The sequence below is a fragment of the Rhamphochromis longiceps genome, linkage group LG8, assembly GCF_057381845.1.
Source record: "Rhamphochromis longiceps isolate RC_006_pf linkage group LG8, R_longiceps_female_GT1.1, whole genome shotgun sequence".
In the NCBI taxonomy this organism is placed as follows: domain Eukaryota; kingdom Metazoa; phylum Chordata; class Actinopteri; order Cichliformes; family Cichlidae; genus Rhamphochromis; species Rhamphochromis longiceps.
This window is the reverse complement of record NC_140564.1, coordinates 23,187,669-23,208,204: the sequence shown is the minus strand read 5'-3', so window position 1 is coordinate 23,208,204 and position 20,536 is coordinate 23,187,669. Positions and strand designations below refer to the sequence as shown.

The following is a 20,536-nucleotide window of genomic DNA, read 5'->3' as shown; positions in this document are numbered from 1 at the left end:
TCACTGGCAAGCTTGTCAGTTTATTGTCTTTGCCAGATAAAACAGGCCCATATGTCCTGCACGTATTTTTTTTTTATCTTAACTTTTATCTCAACTGCCTATTTGTTTATGCAAATAACTTATGTACGCTACACACTGTTCCAAAGTTGTCATGTAGTCTTGTAAAGCCCCCAAAATACCAGTAAATATGTTAAGAATTTTAACAAATGCTTTTTTTCCCCTTTTTTGGTTTTAGTAATAAAAAAGGGACATATCGCATCTTGGAAAGGCATATATTGACACAATAAATTAAACTTTTTCCTCATTTCCCATTCAGCAAAAAAAAAAGTCAAAATAAAAAAATATAAAAGTGGTTCAGAGAAAAACAAGATGGCCAATAGAAGTTTTCAGGTTCAACACATACTTGCAGCTCTGCCTCTTTTCTCCTTTGGCACAGGACAAGGGCGGCCAAGCTTTGCCCAGGTGCCGTCTGTGCCATTGGCGCTAAAGCGAGGAGAAGCTGGCACACGTTGGGTATGGCTGCAGCCCCTTCTTCCTCAAAGGCTTGCCTCGTCTCCCTTCTTTCCCCTCATGGTCCCTGCTGCTCCGTAGCCCAGGGAGCTCATTAGGCCAGACTTCCTCTTCATTAATCCATTTTTCATAGCCTAAAAAACAGTCCCTGATCTTAAAAATCCTGGCTAATTTAAGCCTGGATGTTGGGGAAAAGAGTGAAAATATCATGAAAAAAGCAACCGTGTGCATGCTTTTCATATATCTGATATCAAAATTAAATGTTTTTATAGTATTAGTGTGGCCAGAACAGGAAGATGCAGAAGCAGCACTAATATGAGCTGTTCTTGAGCAGAGTTTCAGACCTCAGTAGACGGTATCCTATTCCATCCACTTCCTTGACTTTTGTTTGTCGGTCTTGGGGGAGACCGATGTGTTAACTTGGCTTAATGAAAACATTGGTAATAACATGCTCCCTCTCCGTGTTCCTTTAATTATGTATCTCCAACTGGATACCAGAAGGCCCCTGTAGGATTCCAGCTCCACTTGTTGTAGAAGTGGAGTTTCATTTGTAACTAAGTTCCTGGTGGGGAAGATCTGTGTAGAGAAACTAACTCGTTCTCTCATGCTTGTTCTCTCCCCGAATCTCTGTCTCCCTCCAACCTTATGTAATTCCTATCTGTCTGACTTAGTTATTGATCAAGAGAAACTTAAATATATATTGCTTCTTTTGGAAAAACACACGATCAAGTATTGGTATTTCCATTGTAAGTGTACTGTTTTTACAGATTCTGTTGTACATGTGATCATTGAGATTCCTCACGCTTGTACAACTTTCACATTATATCCACATAAACACTGCCAAAGTTAACATCCTCAAAAGTTGTCCAAGGCTTTGTCCTTTATCTCGCTACGAGGACAAAGGTTTTTTTTTTCTTCCCTCTTCCCAGGCAACCATCACAGCATTAATATACCTCCCAGGTATAAAGTGTTGATGAGTGCCTGTCTCCTCAGGCTGACACTTATTTCACCAAAGGTCTCAGAGCAGGGGGAGAGGAACACTGACAGTAGGGATGAAAAAAAAGAGAGCTGCTTGCATACCCAGCCAACGGATGTGGTGGAATTGTTAAGCAGTCTCGGCTGCCCTCTCGTTAGCCTCCGAGATGCCTGGTGACAGAGGTGAGGCAGCAAAAGTTGCGGTAGGTTGAGAGTGGGAGGGTCAGTGCCCCTAAGGGTACCATGCCATGGCCGTGCCAGGCCAGGACCCTGTGCCACTGTCTCCAGTGCCTCCGCTGTCAGCATGCCCTATGCCCCAGGCCACTTCGGAGAGGGCACGTGGGGGGCTGTCACGCGTCGGCCTCAATTACAATCACAGGATGAAGCATAGGAATAAGGCCCATTGTCACGGCTCATACAGCAGGTGTAATGGCTGTAATGTATCATAAAGTATCGCCAACGTAAGGATGCTTGCAAGAGATTTAGTGGCCATAGATTTTCTTTCTTAACCAAATCTGCATAACCCTAAAGAAATCTACCAATATTTCAATTCACGTTCAGTTTTTTGCTTAAACTGTTACTAATCTTTTTAGCAAGACCTACATTAAAAACATACTTAGCCTTTGACAGCACTCTAACATAAAATCTTACACATTTAAAAAAAACAAAAAACCCACAAGCATCTTGGGATAGTTTTCTTCTTCTTACACATTTAGTGATCTTGAATTTTACTTCCATTTTCAGTGCATTTTTTCTTGGTTTTGTTAAAGTTGTCCAGAGGTGTGGACTCGAGTCACATGACTTGGACTCGAGTCAGACTCGAGTCATTAATTTTATGACTTTAGACTTGACTTGAAAAAATGTTCTAAGACTTGTGACTTGACTTGGACTTTTACACCAATGACTTGGGACTTGAATTGGACTTGAACCGGTTTACTTGAAAAGACTTGATATTTTACCCCAAATATAAAATTTAACATGCATATTATATAGAGATTGAAAATGTGACGTCATTCACGGGTAGAACCGCAAAGGATTCTGGGAACTCGTGGCAAGCGGTACTAGCGCACGCAGGCTTTCAATTAAAATCAGTTATACAGCGATAAAAAGAAACACAAAAATGTCAAGAAGCCGTTGTATTATTAACTGCAATAGCCGGTCGCATGACAGCCACGGGAAGCCGACGGGTAAAGAGATCGGTTGTTATCGGATTACGTCGTTGAAGAGAAATTGTTCAAGCCATGTTTCCGAAGTAACAAAGATGCGACGGATGGCCTGGATTGCAGCCATTCAAAGATCAAATATAACGTCCCAGAACACTCCAGCTCACAGGTTAGTCTGCTCCAAGCATTTACACGAAGGTCAGTGTTTTTTAGTACTTAATACGTCATTTTCATAACATAATTGGTGATATAGGTTACAAGCAAGTCTGGCGCTGAACAGAAATTGTCGCGCTATGCTCCTTTATTTATTGTGCATAAATAGTGAATTGTCCTGACACAATATTGCGTTTCGCTTCTGTTATTATGGTACATTGACAAAAACATATGCTTTTATTCACAGGATAAAACAGTTGTTTTGTATCACTAATTGCCCAGTACGATTACAGCATACAATATTGTTGTCACTGCTACATTTCTGTGATGCTACCAGAAATTATTTCCACTACTAATTAATTACCGTTGAGCTCAAAGGTCCTATTAATAAACGGTTAAGGAATGTGTATTTATGACGACGATTTGTGAGACTGGTAAACTTATGATACGTACGATGGTCTTTCGTTCGACACGGTGCGTTTCAAGGTCCTGCACCCATCCGGCGGTAAACTGTACCTGGGCTTGTTGCAGTGACCGGAAGTTACTAAACTTCATGAGTGTGTGCACTCACTCCAAGAACCGTATGATTATAAATATGCATATAAATATGCTACGATGAGATAGCTGACTTCATCTAACTAGCAAATGTTGTCCAGGCTATGTTGGTGATACAGTTTTTTTTTAATGTGTATGATATTTTTGTCATGCGATTTTAAAGCCGGTCCTACAACCGCATCCAAGAATAACATGCAGCTTATCTCAGAACTGTCGGTGAAAATTATTCTTGGAGCTAGGTTTAATTGAGCTGCATTTTAAAGAGGTGCAATTTCACAATTTGTGTATATTTTCTAAGTTCACTATTTTGTCATGTGTTGAGAAAAACACAGATTTTAAAATTACATGGTCTAATATTTACATTTAGCATATAGCTGCAACATTATTTTTTCGTTGTTTTTTTTAAAGACTCGAAAGGACTTGAAATTCAAAGTTTCAGACTTGTGACTTGACTCGGACTTTTACACCAGTGACTTGAGACTCAACTCTGACTTGCCTGACATTACTTGAGACTTGACTTGAGACTTGAGGATAAAGACTTGAGACTTACTTGAGACTTGCAAAACAATGACTTGGTCCCACCTCTGAAGTTGTCAGAGAAAGTTATCAAATCGCTTGGGTTTGCCTTTATGAATCTATTGTGTTTCACATAAAACCTTGAGATATAACCTTCAAGGTGTTGAGCATAGTGTGGTATTTTTCCTGTGTGTACCTAAAACTATTCAAACTAAAAAAGAAAAATAGTGGGCTCATGTGGTATAGCTGTAGGTGCACTTTCAAAAAGAAACGATTAGTTACTCTGATTTTATACATTTAACTTATCAAGTGAAGCGTGTCCTTTGCCGTTTTCATGTGACAAAGCAAAAGTTACATTTATAATCAGTGTTTGTCACCAAAATGCATTGTGTGTATATTTCATGGCTGATAGAAATGTTAAGTGTATTTTTGTTCCTGAGAATCATTATTTATATATTTAAAAACTGTATTGAAAAAAATATACCCATGCACACAACAAAGAACACATGTTAGGGTAAAAACAGTTCACATAAAAATAAAACAATCTGACCATTTTACCCCTCCCCCCCATTTCATATTTTAATATTTATATTGTTTACGTCCATCTTTGCAAACTTGAGGATTGATGTATGTTAGTCAGATGCTGTAAATGTTTACGCTTAGGTAAATATAAATATCACAGCAGCATCTATTAGCCGCTAATGAGGTCTGCTAATTCAATTCAGTTTTATTTATATATTGCCAAATCACAACAACTGTAGCCTCATAGCGCTTTGTATTGTAAGGCGAAGACGTTGCAATACAAATACAGAGAAAACACCAACAATCACACAACTCCACCTGAGCAAGCACTTGGCGACAGTGGGAAGGAAAAAAACTCCCTTTTAACAGGAAGAAACCACTTTTAACAGGAGGGGCGAGGGTGAGGGGGAGGAAGACGGGAATAAAGACAATGTAAACTTCTAAAATGCACTGTAAAGCTGTGTTTGTGACGCTAGTTAGTTGAAATACTTCCAGCTCTTCTGGTCTGATAAATATACTCATGAGTAAAATCGCAGGTATTACAAGTGTCTGCTGCATCACCAGTGCCATTTTTTGCTTGTGCTGAATTGCTCTGTCTCAGTAAATGCAATGAAAGTATTTGGGTTCTTGGTTATTTTCTCCTTTTTCTACCACATGCTGATCTCCACACAGGATCACCACACTTGTATAAGAATTCAGCATATTCGTATTAGATTCTTACTATAGAGTGCAGTGGTCATACCAAGCTGCGGCTGTTCCTGTCAATCATGGAGGGTTGCATGCCATCATCGTTCCCCTGAAGAGAAACGACACTTGGCTAAAAGAACCACAGTGTGTAAAAGTAATTTTTGTCCCACCTCCTGGTGACCAACCTGTCTAAACAACATTATGGCAAGATTAGCTTTGTCAGATGGCATACATTATTCATAAGGGGAAAATGAAAGGTATCTAAGGTTGTATTATTACAGACTTGATGACTTTTCAGTGGGTCTTTCTTTTTTCTCCTCGGTAAATCTCACCCTTATACTGTAAAACCCACAGGGAGCTGCCACAATTGTAGAAATTCTCCTCAATCTCTTTGTCTACCCTATTCATCAGCAACCTTTTAAAAGAAGAAAGCAAATTATTTTGCTCAGCAGATACGATTACAATGTGTATTACTCTGTTATAGATTAAAAGCGAAGGACTTTCTTTAAAAGAGAGTCTGAGACAAAAGAGAGTGACAGGCTGGGGAGGATTTTTAAAAAAAGAGCTGCAGAGTTTGACAATTGAGTTATAATATCATGTCCTTTATGAATAATTAATTTGATGGCACTAAGGCCCCTCAGAAGGTAGATTAAATTCGTTCTGCCATGTCTTAAAACTTAGATATGCTTCATTAGTGTGGAAAATGGTGGCAGGCATGTTGGGTTTTCACTTAGGCTGTTTTAGTTAATGATGTGGAGCAGGAGACACTTGTCACCCTAGCGCTGATGCACATAGTCATCGATTACATTTGTTTTGGTTACGTTACAGTGGTTTGGTTTAGGAGCATGTTTTTCCATCAATTTCTGCTTGTTGTGTTTGTACTGACACAATTTTCCTGATTTTGCAAACAACGGTGAATTTAAAATGAAAGCAGTTGATATGTGATTCAACTGTGTATTCTCATCTCCAATTCAAATGAGGTGTTTAACAGAAATTGTATTGGCTATAAAATGCTGCTACAGTTTAATTACAGCATTTCTCAGTTTAATTCAAATTTTTGGTCTCTGTGCTATTTTTAATTAAATATAGAGTTTAAAAGGTTTGAAAACTACTAAGTTCTGCTTTCATATGCTTTGTTTTTCACTTATCAAAAAACAATGTTGAAACGTTACCAGACATCCTTGCAACAATACAATTTGATTAGATTTAGGAAACAACAATACTTTGCTCCTAAAGTTGATTTAAAAGTGAAATGCCTCTTCAAATGTGTCAGATGACCAACAGATTTTAACCAAGACCGCTTACAGCTACACCACTGTGGTCCCCTCACTATAGAGAATATAAAAAAGATGGCTGCCACGTTTTTGTTTTGTTTTTTTAAATTGCCACCAGGGGGCGATCTGTGTGGTTGCAAAAAAGACTTCAGTGTTGTCGATGAGAAAACGACTTTCTGTCTTCTTGACCTTTGGAAACACTTTCCTGAAGACCCCATAGGCTCAGTTGCACATCCCGCTCATATTGAATACAAAAAAAATGAATTCCATTTTATAACTTTTTTTGTGCTGTTGTTTTATAAATTAGGAGGAGTCTGGGCTACACTCAATTACACTTGATTGTCAGTTACAAGTTGTTAACCAGTGAGTCTGCAGTTTCATACTCGGATCTACCCTTTCACGTCACATACAGTTTCAAAACACGATAACACTTTAAAAAAGGACTTCGGAAACGAGTGGGTGACGTCACGGTAGCGACATCCATCTTTCATACTGTCTATGGCCCTAACATCTGGGGACCAGTAAGTATTAATTGTCCAGAGGCCTGTACAAATAGACTCAAGGGCTCAACCCCCATGGGAAATATAATTCACATGTAGATGTGTTTAAATGGCTCTTTTATGTTGAGCACTTGTTGGCTGGTAGTGCTCGTCTGTTTCGCTACTGTAAGCATTTTTTACAGCCAAGCCACTGAACTTTTACTTTTGAACTATTTGTAACATAATTTTATAACACTTTATGCCATTTCTTAGCGAAACATGAATTCATGGTTGACACTGGTTAAAAATCAAGTCTTTCCTGAAAAATCAACCTTTCCACTATATTTATACATAAACTACTTACCAACCAGATTGAACCTGTTAAGCAATGTCCATGAATGTCTTGTGCTTCGTTCGAAACAGGTTTGTATTACCTCACGAGATCCTTGCAATTACTAAAAGCATATCTATTGTGCGACACTCACATTTAAAGTAAACACTGGAGAATTTTCACGAGCTTTCATTGGGAGAGGATTTGATTCTTCAACACTAGTGGAAAAGTCTAAAGGTAGCAAAGTAAGTTTGAATGAACAATGTACCCTGTGCTCAAGAACCTTGACAAGCCATCACATGCCATGTATTCACAGCGGCAGCTGACAATAATCTGTCTTCAACTCTGTGGCCTCGGTCATTGTTAAATGAGGCGCATGATGTGTGTCTCTTTTGTAAGTCCCCTCTGTGCCTCATTCCCCTATAATAGCAGTATTATTTTCCTTTTACCAGAGCAAGGAAGTGTGATGGTATTACCCCAAAGTAAAACACAAACTTCTGTTGTGCTGTCGGTCAGAGCAGCCACTATGACGTCCTGCTCTGATAACAGGCTCCAGTGTTGCTGCCTCAAATGAGATTTTCAGAGCATGTTCGATTTGCTAAAGACAAGTCTATGTATCATGCGCACATAAAAGAGCAACTATTCCCGTGGCATTATGTAATTTAAGCAGATTACTTCTATCAGATTGGACAGAAAATTTTACAGCTAAATAAATTCGGTCTTCTGATACACATCCTACTGAAGAAGAGTATTTCATTTTAATGCTTTTGGCACCAAGAAAGTCAAACCTTCTTCAGGCAAATATTTGAAAAAGAGTTGTAGGACTTTTTTTCTAGAAGGTGTTTTTAGAAGCAGCCGACACGGTTAAACGATATCTCTCCAATAGTTGTTTGCCAAGTGCTTCAGCATTGCGTTTACTATTTCATTAAAAGTGCCCCTTTCAGTGTAACTGATATGAGGATAAAATCTTATATATGCAAATGTTAGAATTATAATGTAATGTTTGTAATGTTATGATGTAAGATCAAAATGTCAGTTCAATTTCTATTATCTTGAAAATCACCAGCTTTTAGCGTGTATAAAATTCTTTAGTGTAACCTCCACAGCTCAGGCATCAGTTTTGGTTTGTTTTTTTCTGCTCTTGCGGACGTCCTTCATCCGCTCATGAGTACTAATGAATTCAACATTTGTACAAAATAATCTTGGTGCTTCTAACTGTCAGATCCCATCAGTGCATCCACTTCTAATGGGCTGTGCTTTCCATTCAGGCTAATGTTTGATGCCTCCGACAGTCCCATCTCTCTACAGATTGTTTACTTTCAGCTGTGTTTGTTTTACTTAGCATTAATGTAATGAGTATTCATTACGTAAAGTGATCAAGTCGAGATGGGAGGGTGTGGTCTATTGGCTTTGTTATATTCACAAAGAGAAAGCGATCACGAGTCAGGTAGCAGTCTGTCAGAGACTAATCTGTTCAGCAACGAGCAGCATTATCGAGATCATCCAAAGCGATGGCAAATCTTTTCTAAAGGTACTGCAGCTTTTTCACGGCTAAATCACTTGACAGGGAACAGCTGGGCAGTCGAGCCACAGAAGGCATCCAATCGTCATCAGTTTGAACAGAAGTTGTGATCAAAACAGTCTAGAGGCTCCTTTTGTCTGTACTTCACTCGGTGTTTACATCGGTTGCACGATGATGCCAATCCAGTAAAGCATCTTTAACAAGTTATTTCGTTCATTCAGGAACAAAAACCTATAATCAGTAGGTGTTGAAAAGTGTTAAATACTCATAGCATGCTGTAGAAAAATAGATGGAGGCTCCCAACAGACCTTGTCAAAACATGCAAATGAGCCTGACGCCACGTCCGTCTTTGACAAGCATAATTAAGTTGCTCCAATTCAGGACATGTTAATAAAGAAGACTGTAGGCCTCCCCCAGGTCTTCACTAATCATAAAGCCTTAAAGCTTTTGTTTGCACATGCATGTGTGTGTATGAGTTTGTGTGTTGTATTTTCCCTCACCCCCCCCCTCCCAATCTCCCATTTTATTGGATAATGAACTGTTGTAGAGTGTTAGATCTCCTTTCGCAGTCTTTCACTGAGTTTGAGGAGATAGGCAGGCACGAGCTGCTCGAGGTGCGGTGTTGTACAGATAATTAAAAGGCAAGAAATTTGTGTTGCGCTCTTTGATCTGCCTGTCAACTTTCTGATTAGAGATGTTAAAGCCTTTAATCAACAGTAATGCGATGATTAACGCTCCTAAACTGTTGAAAACGAACCAGAGGAACGTCAAGTTTTCCCTTTATTCTTCCCCTGCCTCCATATATCTTTCCCCGAGTCCATTTCCGAGAAACTGGCAAACTTTTCACTCCAGTAGAGGTTGTTAAATAAGATGTTGTATTTGATTAGGACCAACTGACAAGTCGAGTTCCCCCTTCATGCGGTTTTGGCATAACTGTAGAGCTCAGATGAACTCTGTGTATTTGTCTTCCAAATCCAACAGAATGCGCTTCTATTGATTTTGTCCTGCACTACCGTCTTTATTTACTTTAGCCCCGACTAGATATGGTCATAATGGTATTATAGTGCTTATATGCTGCTGTGCCTTCATGTATAGAGCTACTTCGCTCATTATAAAATCTAATTATTTAAATAGTAGCACTTAAACTCTGTATTTATTATTTAGCTCGGCTGTTGCTGAATAAAGTTTAATATAGTAGTGTTTGTTTGTTTTTCCATGTACTATTTTTTTTAAAATCATAGTTGCAGTGCGGCCACCACAATTGTGTGACACAAATGTCAGTGCTATGAATAATGCATACACAAATTAGCTTGTTCGGGTATGAGTTTTTAATTCTATACTTCATACATTTTTTACAATTTCGACCAAGTTTAATCAACACATAAAAAAACCCTTTCTCAGTGATGGAAACAGAATTAATAAGTCAGCTGTGTTTGAGCTTCACAATTGACCAATCAGGATATGAGTTGTGGTGGAATAGGTGTACAGGCTGACCAGCCGTCTGTAGAAATTCCCAGTTTTTTAATTGAAGACCTCAGAAAGCGCTGCTCCTGCCTACACATTGTTGCATGTGGGGCAATCACAGCAAGCACCCAAGTCCATTAGTTTTCATTTGGATGGTTCAGTGAGACTGGTTGATTAAGTCCAGGCAAATTGCTTGTTTCAACCCTCAATCTCCACTCACTCCTCCCGCTTCTCAGCCCTTTGCCACCAGCAGGGTTGTCGTTCAGGTTAATTTAATCTGGTTTGTTATACATTTAAAACACAATAGCTTTGTGGCTGTCTAGATGCCTTGGCGCAGCAGTTTGCTGTTGTTTATTATTGTAGAACTTTGCATATGAATGCTCTAACTGTATTGTTAATTACACTTACAGTAAATATTCAGATTCTATTGTTACTAACCCATGGTAAGAAACGTAATACGTGACTGGTCAAAGTTTGTGCAGCTGCGTCCACAGGGACGTGTAGGTATGGGTAATTTCATAAATGTAAAACAAGCTGTTCTTTTCCAAGACTCATCAATTTTCATTGAATGAGGGTGAAGGGGACTTTTGCTGTTTTTCCTTTTTTGTTTTTTTTTAATGTAAATCTGGCGATCTGAGAATTTGACTTTGAGGCTGAGGTGAAGGGAAAAGAGGAGGGGGAAGCTCAAATGGAAAGAAAATGTAGCTTTCAGTCCTCTCCACCCCAGTTCAGCCTTAAACAAATGGTTCTATTACCAGCTGCTCTCCTACAGGCCCGGTCATTTATACCCATTAAACTTGCGTCTTATCACCCATAAGACGGTCTTGCGTCTCTCCATCCACCAATTGTCTATAATCAGCCATTTAAAACAGCAGCGGAAATTTCTTTTGTGCCTTGCTTCGGTCTGACGGACAGGCAAACGAGCTGGGAGGAGGGGGGGACGGGGGAGTAGAGAGGAATATTTTCTGTAGAATGATGAATAAGCCAAGTTGAGTGGCTGACTAACAGAGATCTGTCTTAATCAGAAGTGATTTGTCAGAACAGGAGCTCTGCGGGGTCAGGGCGCAGGCGATGAATAAAACAGAGCCTGGCGGAGTGAAGAAAGGCCCCAGAAATCCACCCTGACTGCCCACCACCACTCAAACACATGCAAGGGGAAGGGCCGATGCATGGGCAAGTCAAGATAGACTGGGATGGTCCAGCTTCACCCTACACAGAATATTCCTTGTTTTAGACTTTTAAGTATCTAATGCTCTATAAGTTCACTATCCCAAAGCTGTTAAAAGATATTGACGTTAAAACCCAAAAAATGTCACTTAGATGACCTCCTTCTTCTAATGAACCACCACAGCTGTCTTTGACTCTTGTTAAATCATAAATTGCTCTCATTGCGATAAAGAAAGTTCCTCATTAACATTCGGTAGAGTTTATTATTATTATAAGTAATCTGTCATAACATCACTGAGCCCCCAGATGCTACATGCCCCTCCTGTGACCTAGCAGTTGGCACCTCTTTATTTTGAGCTATCGCTCAGTGCGAAGGCGCTAGCCTCATGGCCTGTGGGCTCAGCATTACAAATACATCCCATTGTGGGTACAACTTTGATGGGGGTGATGAAAGTGTGTCACCCGGCAGCTGTAGACTTGAAAAGTCCTTAAAAAAAGCTCCTCTGAAAGTGTACAAAGACAGGTAACTTTATTCACCTGGGAGTCACAGGCATACAAATTGACTGCCGCACTGTGTGTGTGAAAGTGTGTTTGTGTGACTGATGGAGTTTGAGAGAGAGAAAATGCATGGTCTTACATTTTTTAGGCCCCTCCTTACTTCCCCCTCAGCCCTCCCATAGGTTTCCATGGGTTTGTTGGAGTGTATGGATTGTGTCTGGATATAAGTGTGTGTGGTAACCTTCAAAAAGTGGTCTCAACTGCTTAATGAAAAGGAGCTGTGCTGAGCCTCAGAGCCTCAGAGCACACCACTGTCAGGTCTTGTCCCCTTTTGGCTCAGGGGAGAAGGAGAGCAAGCAAAAAAATAAAATAAAATAAAAAAATGCACCACAGAAAAAGAGACAGGGGCCCTCACACAGTGTATACGCTATGAAGCACATTGTGTGAAATAGATGATGGCTCCAATTAAATGTGTCCATGGACTGGAGTAAAAAGTTGAAGGCCATAGAGGTTTGGACTTTATCCAAATTGTTAGTTGTTTGAGCCGTGTTGTCCTAAGCAATGTGTGCAGATAAGGGCAGGTTATGATTTTTATTTACATAGACATGTTTTTTTTCTTCATAACACGAGATGGTGAGATGGTAAAGCAGACCTTTTCTGTTGTCATCAAGTAACTGACAATTCTTCTTTATTTCGGTTTGTTGTGAAATGCCAAAAATGTTTGACCTAATTCCCTAAAGCCTAAGATGTCATCAAAATGCTTAATTGGTTATCGGTCCAACTTTCCAACATTCAGAGATATAAAGTTTAATATTGCATATGACTTTAGGCAAGGTGCTCACACTCTACAAAAATTCAGTGTCTCAGCCAGTCTGAACACACAAATTTAAACTGAATATTATTACTATTACTACTAATATTAAAATGATAAACGCTACAAGACAAAAATGCTCATAGTTACAGCTAAATATATAAAACAAGGTATTAAATACTAACAGAATTTTTTTTTAATATATTTATAAACATATTCTAAAAAGGATTCTCTTATGATGTCAGTAATTAAAACTGTCTTCCATCCTTACTGGATGCCATCACTTACAGTTGGTACTATCCCACTGATGCTGGAGACTATGGGCATTTACTTCTTTGCTTATAATCTATGAGTCTTTCTTTACTTATCAAATTAAATATTCCACACTGCCATTATTTCACCCCAAACCTCCTCCTTCCTCAGTGTTGACTTCCCTGGCTTCCTCCTTGGACACTTATTATTTCATTTTCTTCATTTGATCTTTGTCATTTGTTTTGTTGCAGACAAACCTGCACGTTTCATAAAGCTGACAGTAATTGTGCCTGTGAACTTGCGAATGGTTGCCTAATATATACATATATGCTATAAATAAATGTGCCTATCCAGTACTCAGTCCCTTCTTATATGAATATATTAATCGTTATCTATAATAATTTAACCACACCATTCTAAAAGCATTGCTTTTTATAATAGATAATTGTATAGAATGACGTGTTTCCAATTGCAGTCCTTTCAGAGTTGTTTTTCATGGTGTTGTAATGGTTTTGTTTCTTGGTGGTAAAGTGTAGTGGAAACAATATATGCGGGTTGGTTGAGGTTTTTTTAATACATTTGGAGCTGACAAAATATCCTACTCCAGCTATGTTCGGCTTGTTCAAGCTTTATAGATTACATTACATTGCACCTCATACTCTAGTAAAGCTAATTACCCAGTAAAATAGCCTTCCACCCCCCCCACCCCTCCCACTGCCATGTAATTCTTAACAAAAGGTTGTGATAAAATACAGCAGGGCTCTGCTATGTCAATAGTCTTTCCGTGTATTTAAGGGAGAGAAAAAAATCGTAACACAGACATTATTTTCCCCTCAATCTAATTTGTGCCTTCAACTTTTCTATACTAATTATTTTCTACAGTTACATTACAGGAGCAAGTTAAATTAAGGCTCTCTGGTGCTGATGTAAATGCAATGTAATGGAATAATGGGCTTGTTAAATGGACCTTTGGGGGACGGAGATCTTTAACAAGAGAGTCAGAGCAAGGCCTCTGGGCCAGGGTTATTTAAATTGTTAATAGCTGTTTAAACAGGAGGGGAATATTTTATACACTAACGAGCATTAAGTCAGGAGCATTAACAGTGAATTATTTTGCCTCTCGGTTTTGTTTTTATCAACTGTACTTTTTTCAGTTTTGTTTTTTTTACATAGCCTCCATATTTGTCGTGGTCATAAATTGTGTGTTTATTTAGATTTTATGCAGTTAAACATCCTATGCAAACTTGAATATGTAATATGTCAGCATTGCAAAGGGCAGAAAAAACTACCAAGCAATTTAAGGTAATTTCATCATGAGTTTATAGCTTGGATAATAGGGACTAGTTTGCTGTATTTCTTTCCACGAGTGGCGATAGCTTTGGGTGAAAGTATATGATTAAGATGCAGTACAGGTCACAAAATGGGAGTCTTATTTTTTTTTCCCTAAAGATGTTTTTTTCCCAGTAACTAATGAAGATTTACACAGAACTAGTCAGCAGGAATGAAATTAGATGAATGCAAGTGTAGATGCATGCCAGAGAATGAGTAAGGAAAGGGTGGATGCTTGAGATCCAATCAACACAATACGTCCTTTGGGGAGATGATGTGTATACCTCTGAAGTCAGTGTAGGGGAAGAAAGTCATAAAGGAATGATGGGAAATTTTTTTTGGAGGACTGGAGAGAGACCTGACAGTGAACAAAATGTTAATCATAACAAGCCAACTCAAAATACTATTCTGGTGACTGCAAATGATTTGACGCAGCTGTGCTCATGGCTATCCATCAAAGATGCCATGATTGAGCTTATGCAGTGTCTTCAATGTCATTTTCTTGTAATAACATATTGATTTCTTTTAATAGAGGAACATCTTGGGTAATGACAGAAAAATAGAAAGGCAAGGTTGTGCGTTCTTGCTCCCTCACAGTAAGGTTACAAAAATGGACACAACTTAAACAAGACTTGTATTGTGATTTCCTTTTTTTTTTTTTCGAGCAGCTGTTAGATTTGTCAAGGACGGTCATTCACTTGTGGGTAGTGTATACAGTCAGCATGGAAAATGCATCCACAACAGACTCGGTTGTAGGTCCAAACCATAATCGCAAAACACGCCTTCGTGCACAGTGTCTGTAACGATTGCTTAAGTACCTGGAGCACAATGTCTTAGGAGGTCTTTTCTTCCTCTACCTCATCCATCTTTTTACACACTGCAAACCTCTCCAATAATGCACTTGCCATCAAAAAAGAAACCCTCTGCTGCTGCAGTGCTTGTCACACTCATTTATTTAAAAAAAAAAAAAGAGCCACAGCCCTGACAGAGATGGATAGATGTGCTTATTTGTCTCTTTAACAGAAGATTTCCGCTTCAACTCCTTCCCTGTTTATCCCTTGTTCTTCTCCGTTCGGGACGGGGGAGGGCTTGTATTTTTATGGTTATTAATACCTGCGCTCAGTCTTTTAATCTGCCCTATTTGTCACATGTGACTGTCTGACTGCACTGTTTAATCTGGGTATCCTTCAATCTGTCTCGTCCCAGATTAGAAATTAATGAAGGCAGGAAGAGACACATTTGAGTCAGTTACAGTGCGAAGGGGGTAAAAGGGATGGGATGAATGGGAGACGAATGTCGTTCATTTGACAATGCTTTCTCTTTTTTTCCCTGCGTCTCCCTGATCCCCGTTCTATGCCGCTCTCTCTCTCTTTCTCTCCCCTCTTGTTTAGCTGCCAGATGTAGCCCATTTTTGCACTGCTCCCCCCAAACAGGCGCTCAGCACGTGGGCCCTTTGGTGTGCGGCACCTGTGTAGTGTAATACAGTCAGCAACTGTGTTGTTTATTCCGGATTTGTTTGGTGCGCTTGAAAGCCTGTCTTTGATCCATGCAAAGATTCTTCACTCTTTTTTTTCTCCCCTTTTTCTCCTGATTCATCCTCTGCCTTATTTTTAAACACTAATGCTCTAGCAGTATGGTTACATTGATGGCACCGGTGGGTTTTTCTGGTGGTGGTGGGGGGCATCTTATTTGGTTTATCTTTTTTTTCTTTCCCCCCGCCTTTCTTTTCTCATTCCCAAGGGACAGGAAAATGACAGTGACCACTGACAAGCTTGTCAGGTGCCTTGTCGGGGATGTTTTATAACTGTGCGTTAATGTGTTTACAACTACAACTGACGAGAGCCGTTTAAAAAAAGGGAAGAAAAAAAAGAAAGGAGTAATGAATATTGCATCGGCAGAGTGGACCCCACTGGCAGGCTGGATGCTGGGATGTTGTTGTCTAGAACTTCATGTCTATTTACTCCAGCATCTTAAGAAAGTTCAACACTTCCCTCAGATGCAGTATTCTTCTGTCTGTCTGTCTGACACTCCTAGACAGCAATGTCTGTGTACACACTGCACAAATATTACACATACCCAAGTAGGTCCAGATGTGGAAAAAACAAATTATTTCTACATTAATCATGATGGTGAGAATGATTGACAAATAAGAGATTACAGCTAAAGTGAGTGCAAGCCAGGCTTTCGCAATCACCTAATCGTTCATTTGTTTTATTTTATTTTATTCATTTCATCACATGGCGGAACTTTTTGGACCTGCCATCTTATGCTGGATGCTCTTTTCTTGCAGAACAAGTGGGGCAGGAGATTCTTGCCAACCTGCACAGTGACCGTGAGAAGATCCAGAGAGCTAGAGAAAGGGTGAGTGCACACCTGACACCTGCGCACACTCGCGCATCTGTTCTAACAAGTGTTCGTGAAACGGTAAGCTGTTACGGCCAACATTTGCCACTTTTGTACGGCTTCTCACGTAAACACACAAACGAAAGCTGCCTCACACAACTGTGAGATACACCCTCCTCGGCACGCACTAAGTCAGCAGATTTATATAACGAGAAGCAGCTCAGTGTGCCCGTTTATGGATGGCTGTGTTTGGCATTTGAGTAGGTGTTGCTGTCAGCTCACATTTTTTTGTTTTTTGCTTTATTAGTGACGTCAGCTCCTTTAAACACAACTGTCTGAAAGATATCAAAGCATGCAAATGTTTTAAATTTCAGTGAAAGTAAGATTGAGGTAATTGCGTTCAGACTCAGTAGTGTGTGTGCTGCTCTTCTCTTGGACCTGGGCCCCTGCAGCCACATGTTAAATGAGCAGTGACTAACATTGGTGTTTTTAACAAAGCACCTAAAATGCTGCAGCTCATCTTTTAACCAGAACCCATAAACGTGAGCACATTTCCCCTTGCACATTCTTGCTCCTTTTAAGATGTATTTTAAGATTTCATTATGTGCTTTTAAAAGCCTTAATTGATCAGCACCGCAATACATATCTGAGCTACTAGCTCCATATGTTCCCCTCAAGATGAATTGTACAGCACTTTGTCAAACTTGTGTTTTTCAAAAGTGTTTTATAACTAAAATTGGATTGGATAAAATGTTGAAATATGGCTTTCTTCCCCCCTTTGCTTCCTTTCACTTAAAAGGGGTTAACTTTGCCACCTGCCGTCCTTCCTCGCCCACCCTCCTGCACTTTTCCTGCACCCCTCTGCCGTTTCGCTCCATCCTTCCAACTTTTCCTCAGAGAGCCCTCCCAATCCTTAGTGCTTCCCCTCCTTACGTACAGTCAGCCAAACAGACAGGTAGGCAGAGACAGAAAAGACCAAACACAGGAAGGGGGCCCAGCCCTGTTGGCCCCTCAACGCAGAATGCTTAAAGATCACAACATGGCATTGGGCCTCGCACAGCAGATTTCAAAGGAAATCAAACATCTCCTTTCAAAACGGTCCACAGCGTCTACTGAGAGTACCTGCTCTCTCTTTCTTTTGCTCTCTCTCTCTCCCTTCTTCCCATGAGTCTCCTCTGCTGAACCACCTCACCATATGTACACAAATGCACACGCACGCACGCACACACACACACACACACACACACTGAGCCTTTAAAGGCAGTTTGTGGGGCAAAAGTTAAGTAAAAAGAAACCGAGATGTAAAGACACGAGGATAGAAGGGTCGGTTAGCAGCTCTTTTTGCATTAAAGAGATGGAATTTAAAATTGTTTCGGCAATGAATAAACCCACAAACATACAAACACAAAATTTACACAAGCCCCAGCGCTCGGCAGGAGGTGTGGCCTTTTGTTTTGCTTTTATGGTACAAATAGGAGTCAATAGAACACTTCAACACAGGGTCAGAGCAGTACACTGCCGACTCAGAACCACCTGAACGGGTTGAAGAATTTCTTTTAACCGATCTCAAGGCTACCTCAGGGTGTGAAACGTAGCAGGGGGGCATTTTTTTTAATGGTTGTTGCCTAAATGTGGTAATTCGTGTCTTTTAAATGCATATAATACAAGAGCGTGAACGAGTGTAAGAATTTGAGGAAATAAAGTAAAAGTATTAGACAGCCTTAAAAGTAAAACCTGCTTCTTTTAACACTTTGATTACGACTGTGCAGAGTTATCACAGCAAGCTGTAACTTCAGTTTCAACAGTTATTTATTAATTAACTGAAAATAAATGAAATAAACTCATGCACTTTGACAGTATCGCCTCAGTCATTTGTAAGCACAGTTTATTTAACCTGAGGAGGATTAATTATGCAGACAAATGAATGGTCGTACTCAGTGAGCTAACAAACTTTAATGCTCTAAAAGGAATTAAATGTTCAGTTTGGACTTTTCATCCTTGAAGCTGAAACCTTACCTTTTATTTCCCTTAATGCCCCTTTATTTGCACTTTAAATGATATGGATCAGAGTTTGTTTAGAATTTTGTATGCAAATTAGCTTTCATTTGTGTTAATAGTAACAACACGTGTATGCATTTTAATCCTCGAAGCTGGCTAAAGATGTCTTTAGAAATTGTTCTACTTTAGTGCTGGAAAAAAATATGAGTTTCAAGGAACAAGGTCTTCTCACTCTCTCTTTATAGGCAGCCACGATTAATTTTAGACACTCGACTACCCTAGAACTTCAGTGGGTTTCCATTTCAGGTTATGGAGGAAGGCGTACGATTTGGTGAGAGGCTGTGGAGGGAGAGGGAGAGAGGTGGAAAAGGAAAGAAGGAATGATTCAGAGAGAGAGATGTATTTTGGGAGAAAGTGCAAAGTGTCTAGGGGACAGATCTGTGGGTAGAAGCAGACATCAGGCAACTGCTGGACTTGTTGTCTTTGCCAGAGGGCCCAAACCCCAGGTCCCCCACCTCCCACCCTGTACCACATGTATCTTTGGCTCTGGCAGCCTGCATCACACCAGCCCAGGCTGCCAGAGGGTAAGAAGGAAAGATGGAAGAAGAGGAAGAAAGGAGCAGTAAAGCAGGGCTGGGAAGGGAGGATGAATTGCAGGGAAGAGCGATGACTGCAGGATGAGCCAGAACAAACATGAAAAAAAGAGAGCGTGGCTCCGATCGTTGTAGAGGAAAGGGGAGTTTTGGTAGAAAAGATGTGAAACTGAAGAATTAAAAACAAATAGAATATAGTGTGATTCACTGATGAAAACATACAGAGAAGGGGTGACTTTATTGGGAAAGCAGTATTATTTCAGAGAAAGACGAAGATAAATCACTCCCTGCTGACTGTTTAGAGAAAAACTCTGCAATCACTATTCCCCGTGCTCCCCTGTCATCCTCGAGAAATGCGACTACAGGTAGATGTTAGTGGCAGCTCACTCAGTGCAGTGTCAGCATTTTTTTTTTCACTTTCACACTCACACTTTGCTGGCAACATCTTTGCCAAATCCTCCTCCCTGTGAAAAGTCCCTACGCCTGACAAGAGAGTAGCTTGAAAACATTCCTATGACCCCTGAAGGGAAAAAAGGCAGAGAGGAAGAAAAAGGGAAAGAAATGGAGCAAGAAAAGGGAAATATCCAGGCAATTAGTCCTCAATAGCCATGATCATCATTTCAAGGGTGCCTTCAAGGACTCCCACTGCTTGGTACCTACTTTAAAAGTAAAGGCATCTTTCACTCCATTTCCTTATATTCATCTAGCTCTGTAGTAAGATGAATATAAGACCATCAAGTGGCATGTCCTACTAAGGTTATGGAGGTTTTTTCAAATGTTTTCTGTCATTGAACAGCTCACAATGCTGCTAGTTTATAGACATAGAGATGCATCAAATGAAGTAAACATTGATCTTATGTGTAGCCTAGCTGTTCATGCTTTGGTAAATAAGTTGCTTTTAAAGCAGCTCTAAAATTGTCGTGTATTTTTTTTCCCCCCACTGGTTTTGTCTAAAAGTGGGGGGTTTTGCCGAGGGTGGTCTCTTGACAGGTAAGCCAGTACCTTTAAGGTAAGAAGGCAAGCTCTAATCAAAGGATCTCCCATTCATCTCTCTGGGTCGCAAGAAACTTTAGTGAAAAGTGTGTCAAACTGTAGAGATGTCTTTCTGCCCTAAGGCCAGTAGTACAGTGCAATAGTACCTTGCACAACAATACTGTAATAATCAAATGACATTATTGCCGTGGTACTTATTTATACTCGTTACATGCTTCTTTTTTGTTTTCAAGTGTGGATGAAATAGTATCCACATATTATATGTTAAGCTCCAGCCGACAGCGTCGTGTGTGAAAGCAACGTCAGTTCTTATGATACAGAAGCCTTTAACTTGCAAACTTGCAACAAATTCCTAGGACAAAGTCCACCTCGATGTCAGATTTCACAACATGTGCAGCTAA

At 39.9% G+C, this 20,536-nt stretch overlaps 1 protein-coding gene across 3 annotated transcripts in view; it reads left to right on the top strand.

The window, feature by feature from the left end:
- vti1a (vesicle transport through interaction with t-SNAREs 1A) overlaps positions 1-20,536 on the top strand; it is a 115,488-nt gene that overhangs the window by 58,514 nt on the left and 36,438 nt on the right. For all 3 annotated transcript variants that reach the window (XM_085416552.1, XM_085416551.1, XM_085416553.1), the window contains one exon: positions 16,499-16,569. In XM_085416552.1, coding sequence (XP_085272678.1) covers positions 16,499-16,569 — 71 coding nt within the window. The remainder of the gene's footprint in view (positions 1-16,498; positions 16,570-20,536) is intronic.